The sequence below is a fragment of the Puma concolor genome, chromosome B3 (genome assembly GCF_028749965.1).
Source record: "Puma concolor isolate L17-30 chromosome B3, mPumCon1.1.hap2, whole genome shotgun sequence".
In the NCBI taxonomy this organism is placed as follows: domain Eukaryota; kingdom Metazoa; phylum Chordata; class Mammalia; order Carnivora; family Felidae; genus Puma; species Puma concolor.
The window spans coordinates 29,087,855-29,097,618 of record NC_141672.1 but is presented as its reverse complement, the minus strand read 5'-3'; the positions used below and the strand labels follow the sequence as shown (position 1 = coordinate 29,097,618).

Here is a 9,764-nt window from a genome sequence, read left to right as displayed (position 1 = left end):
CTCTGGTGTGTGCTGGGAAGGGGTCTCTCCTCCCATCCCCTTCAACACCTCCCCCTACCTCAACCCTTGGCGGTGCCAAGTGGTGATTCTAAGCAAGAAGAAATTGGTATGGGTGGGAGGGTGGAGAAGACGACTTTCTCCACGAGATGATAAAGGGACACATAAGGAGGTGTTGGGTGGGATGAGATTCTTCCAGACAGGCATCCTAAACCTGGGTTTTGATGGGAATGCACTAAGAGGAGATGGTCACAGGTGAAGGAGTTGGGAGGTCCATTGCTGCAAGCTGTCTTAGGACCTGGGCAAGGAGGTGGGTTCCTAGACTAATACACGGTTCTGGTTAGCAAACATTAAAAAATCATCATACAGGATTAGAAAAAAGTAGAACATTTGTGAGTGCCTACCATGTACCAGGCACCATGGCCAGTGTTTTACATACATTGTCTCATTTAACCCTCAAACCCTGTAACGTGGATTCTTCAATTAACCCTATTTACAAAAGAGGAAATTGAGGCTCCCAGAGGTCAAGTCAACCTGAGATGGCATAGCTCGTAGTATTGAAGCCAGGTCTCACCCCAGCCATCTGACTCCAGAACTGTGCTTTTGGCCACTCCACCATAATACCTCCTATCAGGTGCTGTACCAACCACTTATGACAAAATGGGCAAGGTATAGTCTTTGGTGCCAGATGGCTGGCCAGACAGTGGATGCATTTGTCCACGATTCTTCCCTCTCTCTCCACTCTAGGCATAAACTTCCCTTGTGAAGGGAATTTTTTGCCCCGCTCCATTGCCTTCCGCCTTGGTCATGTGACTGGCTTCAGCCAATGGAATTCGGCAGATATGACCCAAGCAAAAACTTGAAATGGGCTTGTGTGGTCTGGCTGTCTCTGCTCCTTATGACCTTGGCCAGGAGAAGAGTACGGCTCGGTAGCCACCGAGCCTGAGGTGAGATGTATGAAGCAGGACTGGACCAACCTGCAGTTCAGAGCCAAGCCTAGCTGTGCCTGGACCCTAGGACCCTGAGCAAGAGATAAACTCCCTGAGATGCAGATGTTGTCTGTTACGCCAGGTATGCAGAAGCTATGGAGTTGAACTTGGATGGCCTTTCAAAGAAAGACTACCTATTCAGGTGCAAGAGTGTGGTTAGCAGACAGCCTCCAGCTGCAGCCTCTTAGAGATCCACACAGTGCCCTCCCCCACATTCCAGCTTTATTAAGATATAATTGACATATAACATTGTATAAGTTTGAGGTATACAACATGATGATTTGATACATTTATAAATTGCAAAACGATCATCACCATAGCCTTAACTACCACCTCCATCCCATCACATAATTATCATTTCTTTTTTGGTGGTGAATACAGTTAAAATCTCTTACAACATTCAAGTATATGGCACAGTATTGTTAGTTATAATCCCCCACTGCAGTGTTTGAGGGAGTCTGCCTGGCAGGGTGGGCGGGACTGGGGCTTGGCTATTTCTGCCCAACTCAAGGATCCTTTACTGGGCAATCTGCTCCAGAACTCCCTGTTAGATTGGCTGAGACTTTGCGAGATCTGCATCATGGTCTAAGACTCTTCCTGTCCAGCCCTGCTTCCTCCCCCTTACCTTTCACAGGTGTCACCCACCACCCAAATAAATCACTTGCACTCGTAACCCTGCCTTGGCACGTGCTTCCTTAGAGAACCCGAACTGTCTTATTGCCACAAAGCCTAATCTGGGTTCAAATACTGACTACCCAATTTACTAGCTGCTGGACCATAACCATACTGTGACTCAGTTTCCTCATCTTTAGAAAGAAGGTAACAGTAACACCCATCTCATAGGTTTTTTTTGTGAGTATTGAATAAGATGATTCAGGTACAGGGCTGAGCAAAATGCCTGGCACATAGTAAGCACTCAATAAATGTTAATGGAGATTGCCAGAGGTGGTTGTAAATCTCAATAAATAAATGCTATCTATCTATGAATTCTATATAGTAAAATACCAAGTCAACAGATATAAATCTAGGGTGGGTCTTAAAAGACTGGAGAGTGAGAAAGGTGGGCAGCTGAGTTGCAAGTGAGGACAAGTATAAAGCAGAAAAAATGAAAGCTTACAAATGAGACGGTTGATATATTCTGAGCCATCGTTTAATGAAAAAAGATGACCGGAAAAAAGATGACCAGATTTCTGTATGATCCTTCACCATCTTCTAAACACTTTCATGCATACTTTTCTTTGAGAGCTCTCTAACAAAGCCAGGATAGGCATCACCGTCCCCATTTTACAGGTAAAGGAACTGAGGCACCGGGAAGCTTCCTGTGAGTTAGAGCACACAAGCAAGTACCAGAGGCAGGAACAGAACCATGCCTGTAGCTTTCCCTGCATAGAAGATGTATGGAAAAAGCACCAAAACAAAAAAGTAAGGGGCTTCCTGCAGCAAATCAAAGTTAGATCACTGCACAAGCCACCACTCAAGATGCTGAAGGTGGTCGTCTAGATGGCAGGAGAAAGAATAGGATTAGTGTGCATCAAGGTCTATAAGGTTGGAGACGAGTGACAGATCCAAGAGATCCCCAGCTATCAAAACTCAGGAAAAGCAGATCTCTGCTCTGATGGCAAGCCCTTCAACTTTTCCCCGGGTCAAAACGTTTGGTTTCAAATGCGTCTTCATTCTATCAGTGAGGAGTTGCTTATGTGATAGACCAGAAAACAGTGGTTTAAACACTGGTAGAAGATAGGAGATGGAAATTTATTTCTCCCTATGTAAAAAACAAACAAACAAACACACAACCTCACCAGGGCAGCGCAGGGTTGATACGGTGGCATGGTGGTTCTGGGTCTTCGGGCACCCAGATTCCTGTTCTTTAGTCCACTCTCCTAATCTTAGCTTCCATCCTCAAGGTCACCTAATAGTCTAAAACAGCTCTTGAGGCACTAGCCATCATGTCTGTGTTCTAGACAGGAAGCTAGAGGAAAGGTAGAAAGAGCAAAAAGGATGTTTGTGAAATATCTTAAGGTTTTTGCTCACGTGTCGTTGGCGAGAACTTTACCAAAGGGACCCTCCTAGCTGCAAAGGAGGCTGGGAAATGTAGTCTTTTAGCTACAGACATCACCACTCTGAATAAAATTAGGGTGCTGATGCTAAGGAAAAAAGAGAAAAGAGAAACTGAGTGGGCAACCGTCAGTCTCATCCATACCATAGACCCATAACTTATGAAGAGACCTCTCTTCAAACCCTTCTGTTTGTAACCCCTTCCTAATCACAGCTCAAATGTGGCCCAAATAAGATTATTAAGGGAAACGAGTTCCCAGGCTGGATGGCACTGGGGAGCAGAGTTAGGTACTATACTCACATCTTATAATAGCTCGGGATCTGGGTTATAAACGACTCTCTCTGGTTTGACTCAAAAAGGAATTTACTGCTCGTCTCTCTTCTCCACCATCATGGGGTGTGTGGTTGCCTATTCCTCACTATGTGTTTTCACAAGACTTGCAGGATCAAACGATTCCTGGCTAAGAAACAAAAGCAGAATTGTCCCGTTCCCTGGTGGATTCAGATGAAAACTGGTAATGAAATCAGGTTAAACTCCAAGAGGAGACACTGCAGAAGAATCAAGCTGGGTATATAAGGGGTCACGCATGAGATGGTACACATTTATGCTGTGTCGAGGGCCCTGGCTCATACCATATCACACCGTAAACATCGCTACTCCTGAACAATTGGATGTGTTGTATTGGGAACGTATTTTTTTTTCTGTTTCTCTGCTTCTGCACTAGCAGGTTGGTTCAGTAATAAATATATAAGAACTTTTCTTTTTTTTTTTTTTACAGAAAGAGAGAGAGCATGAGCAAGGGACAGAGGCACAGGGAGACAGAGAATCCCAAGCAGGCTCCATGCTCAGCATGAAGCCCAACACAGGGCTTGATCCCACGACCCCGGGATCAAGACCTGAGTCAAAATCAAGAGTCAGACGCTCAACTGACTGAGCCACCCAGGCATCCCTTCAGGGTTTTATTTCTAAGTAATCGCCACACCGAACGTGGGGTTTGAACTTCTAGCCCCAAGATCAAGAGTCACGTGCTCTGCTGACTGAGCCAGCCAGGTGCCCCAAATATGTAAGATTTTTTTTGTTTGAAAAAAAAAAGAAAGAAAGAAAGAAAAACAATAAGGCCTTTCCTAGAAAGATAATGGATAGTGCAGAGATTTTCCAGGTCTGGAACTAGAGTCAATGTAGTTACTGTCACCTCACCGGACCCTAGGTGCTGGAACTTCCACTGACCCTACCACTGACCCCGAGCAAGGAAGTCTGCTGCCAACCTGTTACCCTACAACTTGATCTTACAGCAACCACTACTGCTATCATAGGGGCTTCTCTTGGGTTCTTGCTCCTTTGTGTCACTGGCTCTCAACACAGAGTCAGGGAGGACTGCTTCTGCTTGGTAGAGCTCGGGTCACATGACCATGTTCTAACTGCGAAAGCAAACGTCTGGCATTTCCATTTTCATTGAGGCTTCGAGGGCTCTGTCTTCCTTGGGGACTCACCAGTTGGGGAATTCTCCCGAATAGGAATCAAGTTCGGATGTGGGACAGCTCACAAAATAATGAATGTCTGTTATAGGTCTTTGTAGATGTTGTTTCACATCATCTTCATGGTCACTCACTTTATGCACAACGAAATTGAAGCTCAGATAAGAGAGGAACTTGCCCAAGGTCATGCAACCAATGACGGTCAAGCTGCCCGCCTCAGAGGGCCGAAGAGTAAGGAATTCTTCCTGGGATCAGCCCTTGGTGGTGTCTCTGCTCCCCCACCCCTCGCCCATCCTTCACTGGATGCAGCATTGCCATGGTTCCCTCACTCCCCGCCGTCTCCTGGGTCTCTGGTAACGCTACTCATCAGGTCATATGTCCATTGCCTCCCTCTCCTCCTCCTCCTCCTCCAGACCCTCCTGCTTTTCCACCCATTTACAACAGCTTTATATCAATGGCTGTGGCAGGCTGCTTCACTGATCACTGGGATCTGCTTGGATCAGAGCCTTGCCCCTGAAGATGATAAACAGATGGAGGCTGAACTTCTGGACACAGGGAAGGAGAAAGGCCACAGGGACCCTTTGGGCAGGTTTCCTGTGGATCTCCCGGGAGAAGCCTGGGGCCTGCTGTGTGCACTGTTGAGACTCTATGAGGAGAACATAGAAACGGCTGCCAGGGAGACCTGGGCTCCAAGATCTCTGAACTTCAACAACTGCACTCTACCTTGGGAGAGCCTTTGCTGCTTTCCAATTTCTTTTGTATTAATCCCTCTCCTCTCCATCTACCCTCTACTCTCCATCACGACTACCACCTTCGGCCCCTCAACCAACCAGTAGGGTCTCTGGCCCGGACCAAGAGCTACCTCCTGACTGGCCTCCTATTTTACAACTGCCAGCAGCTTCCCTTCACGCTGAGGATGACATCCAAAGTTCTTCCCCTGGCCCACGAGGCCTTGCAGGGCCTGACCCCTACTGACCCGCTACATTCCTGTCAAAGGCTCACCTGAGCCTTCAGCTGTCCCCTCCAGTTACCTTTGCCTCCTCACTGTTCCTCAGAACTACCTCCCTGGTTCCTCCCCAGGACGCGAACACCAGCTTTCCCCTTAACCTTGCCACCTGCCCCAGCCCCTCCCCCCACCCCCCCCCCCCCCCGCCCATGGCTGTCTTCTCATGACTCAGGTCTCTGCCCAGATGTTGACTCCCCAGAATGTCCTCCCTGTTCTTCCAAAAGAGACCCGTTCTGTAATCTGTCTACAGCCCCCCACCCTGCTTTGTTTTCTCAATACTTTCGCCTTCTTAAATTATCTTGCTTGTTCCTTTACTTGCCTGTTAACTATCCCCCACAACCAGAACCTGAATTCTACGTAAACAGGGGCTTTGCTTTGTTTCAGCCCACAGTATTCCCACCTACAGTATCTGGCACAGGTTAGGTACACTATATATACTTTTTGAAGGTACTGGGTTAAGTTGTCATGAAAAGTCCTGTGGGATAAATCAGAACAAACACCCTCTCAGGGCATCAGGGATGTGGTCATTCCTACCACCTGAGACTGAAGGGAAACTGAGACACAGCCAAGGGGCATGCAGCAGGCTAATGGAACGAGTCCTCTAAGCTTTTTTTCCCCCCTCCATTGTTCCACACTGCCCATAGTGAACACTGGGGAAGAGACAAGGGCACATGAATGGAATGTTTTCCTTTTCCCTTGGGAGCTAAAGAAGGAAGCTTTCATGCTGAGGGTGGGAGGGCGCAGGGGTTATGGGCAGCTGAACCCTGGTGGGTGGTGTTCTGCTGGGATAAGATCCTCAGGGGAGCTTCAGGTGGCACCTAGAAGGTGACTGACGGGAGACAGGACTTTCTACAAGGCTGGCTTGAAAGCATTGTCCAAAGTGTGTTCCTTCCTTCCCACTCCCTGAGACCCTCCAAGAAAAGTCCAAAGGGCATTGTTCCCTGGAGAACTAGGAAAAGAAAACGGGCCCAGGTGTGTGAAGTAAGATGTTCTTAGCAGCCCTGACTCTGGGGATTCACCCTCCTTTCCCTCAGTGGCCCTTCCTTCCCTGTCCCCCATTCTCAGTGAGGCTGGATGGTGGCTCAAGCATTACTGGGACTCCATTCGCCTCCTTATATCCAAGGTCCCTTTCTCTCCTTGAGGCTCTGATTCCATCTTCAGGAAAACCAGAGGGGCAGCTGGCTGGCTCAGTGGTAGAGCATGTGACTCTTGATCTCGGGGTCATGAGTTTGAGCCCCATGTCGGGCCTAGCGCTTAAAGAAAGAGAGAGAGAGAACAAGAAAGCAGTGGGTCTAGATTCCACTCGGCCCTTGGTGGCTGCATGTTCCTGGGGAGGTCACCTGGCCTCTCTGAGGTTGCTTCCTCACTTGGAAAGCATTATGATACACGTCTTTCAGGGTAGCTGGGAGGATGCATTGAGACGATGTCAAAAAGTCCAGGAATTAATACATGTTCACCGTACATCAGTTAAATGTGAATCAGAATCTCTCTTGTTTTTCTCCCAGCATCAGCCCCTTGACTAAACAAAGAAAGTGGAATGTCGAGTCCAATGTCTGATGACAGGACGGTGATAGAGGAGGGCCTCTGAGGCTCTCTGAGGAGACCCTCAGGAGAACTGGCCAGCACAACAAAGGAGAAGGCTTACTCTCCAGGGGTAAGCCCAAAATACACAAGAGCATTTAAAAAAGTGAAACACGTTTATGGGTGACAGATTCATAATGGGATTATTGATTCAAACACACATCCTTTCTCTTCCTTGCATTTCCCCCCTCCTCCCTCCAAAAATTGTTGCTGACGGCTGGGTAGTGACTCAGGGAGGCGGCTTACGGGGGAGAAAAATGACTTGGCTACAGCCGGTGCTGAAAATGACCAGCACTACGGCAAGGGAGAGGGGTAGCCTACTCCCGGATCTCCCTCCTTGAGCCTTATTGTCTTATTTGTCACAAGGGGGACAAAACCCCTGACCTGTCAGAGAAATTGAGTGGATTCAGTGTGGTAAGGGGTCTGGCACCCATTAATAATAATACTAAGAGCTATGATGTATTGAGTCCCCAGGGTCAGTTACCATGCTAAGTGTTTTCAAAATATCACCTCCTGGGCACCTGGGTGGCTCAGTGGGTTACATGTCTGACTTCGGCTCAGGTCATGATCTCGTGGTTCGTGGGTTCAAGCCCCACATCAGACTCTGTGCTGACAGCTCGGAGCCTGGAACCTGTCTCCCTCTCTCTCTGCCCCTCCCCTGCTTGCATTCTCTCTCTCTCTCTCTCTCTCTCTCTCTCTCTCTCTCTCTCAAAAAATAAATAAAACATTTAAAAAATTAAACAAACACAAAATATTACCTGCATCAGTCACTCCATGCAAGCTGGGACTGGATCTGTCCTGTTCCCTACCATATTGCCAGGTACAGTATGCTCCTGCAGGATGATAATAGAAACGAACACTCACAAGAAATGTATTTTGTACGTTCACAGTATAGCTTTTTGCACCTTTTCCAGCACTGTACATGTCTAATCTTCCTGACAATACTAAGGGGTAGTTACTACCGTTATCCCCATTTTATGGATGAAGAAACTGAGGCACAGAAGGCAGAAAGAAGTTGGGTAACTTTCCCAAGGTCACCAAGTAAGTGATAGGGCAATGAATCTGAACCCAGGCAGTCTGGCTCTAGAGTCCATGCCCTCGGCCACAGTGCTAATTCAGGGGACCAGGGGGTACTCACAAGTCCCAGTACCAGGCTGTTTTGTAGGCAAAGCAACCAAAGCTAAGAGAGAATTTAATGGTTGGCTCAAAGCCACAGAACTGCGAAGCAGAAGACCCAGGATTTGGATCTGGTGTGACCTAGCTAGATGTCTCCAGAAGGGTACACTTCACTCCCCCCCACCTCCAACCTCCAAATTCGGACACCTGTCCACCCCTACCAGGAATCTGTCAGAAGTTCACATCTGAGGGTGGGACTGGCTTCAGGCTGACACTGGGCCCTCCTTCCACCTGTAGCCTCTGGAAGGGTGCCTCCCAGAGGGCATGGGGTTGCCCCCATCCCCAACTTCTAGGTCAAGGTGGTAACTATCTCCCTGAAGGCAGGAACTAGAAGCTTCAGATACAGGGTTTGGTCAAGAGATTTTTCATCCCCATCTCCTGGCAAGAGCTGAGCTTCCATCACTCACATCCTTGCCCATCGGGTGACATCTGGCTTATCGTGGATGTCCTGTGATAAGTTAGTGACATGACAGATGCCATTAACATAACATCCCCATTCATCCTTCCAGGGTAGGCTGACATGGAGAGGAGGCCAAGAGAGGAATGAAGTCAAAAGAGAACAGCTTTTGACACCAGACTCCCTTGAGGTGGAGTCTGGTCTTTGCCGCTTACTAGCTCGGTCACTTGGGACAAGTTACCTAACCTCTCTGGGAACCTAAGTTTCCATATTCATAAAATGGGAAGGGAAAGCCACTGCTTTGCACAACTCCAGGGGGCACCACTTATATTGTTATCTATGTGACTGACGCCACATGGAACCCAAATCCATAGAATACAAGGTGGAGGTTACCTCAAGATTGCATATCTTTGAATCTGCACTTTGCAAGTGAGAATATCTATGCCACGTGTATCAACTATACGAAGAAGAAGAAGAAGAAGAAGAAGAAGAAGAAGAAGAAGAAGAAAAGAAAAGAAGAAAAGAAAAGGAAAGAAAAGAAAAAAGAAAGAAAAGGAAAGGAAAAGAAAAGGAAAAAAAGAAAGAAAAGGAAAGGAAAAGAAAAGGAAAGAAAAGAAAAAAGAAAGAAAAGGAAAGGAAAAGAAAAAAATAAGAAAAAAAAACAAAAAAACAAAAAAAAAACAAGAATAGCTATGTCAACTTTCAGTTGTGGATCCAAGACACTAAAAGGGTTCTTGTGAGGACAGATTATGTTGCCTAAAGGGAATGAGCAAGATAGACGCACAGTAGGAATGACATTATTATGGGATGAGGAGGCAGGCCTTGGAGTGAACAGTTTACTTCTTCCAGACACTTCCCTCACTGAGAAATACCCCAATCTAATTCCAGCTCTTGTGTGGACCAGGCCACAGTGAGCGGAGACCCATCTCATAACAGCCCTGATAGCAAGACCTCAGTTTCCATACCCTATGGGGTCTCCTCTTACCTCTCAGTTTGGTCTCATGCCAACCACAAAGGGCACTAGACACCCTGGCAGTAGGCTGGGTTAGGAGGTTTTGATTTATTTGGGGGGTTGCAGCTGACTGGC

General features: G+C 47.3%; 1 protein-coding gene across 1 annotated transcript; it reads left to right on the top strand.

Annotated features, from left to right (window-relative positions):
• Nucleotides 1–3,462: 3,462 nt before the first annotated feature.
• LOC112856334 (large ribosomal subunit protein eL39-like) lies at nucleotides 3,463–3,666 on the top strand. The gene has a single exon (XM_025919906.2). The coding sequence runs from the start codon at nucleotides 3,463–3,465 to the stop codon at nucleotides 3,616–3,618; it is 156 nt and encodes a 51-aa protein (XP_025775691.1). The 3' UTR covers nucleotides 3,619–3,666.
• Nucleotides 3,667–9,764: the final 6,098 nt, after the last annotated feature.

What these genes read in the sequence shown, in the direction of transcription:
- LOC112856334 (XM_025919906.2), top strand. Translation starts at nt 3,463, where the DNA reads ATGTGTTTTCACAAGACTTGCAGGATCAAACGATTCCTGGCTAAGAAA.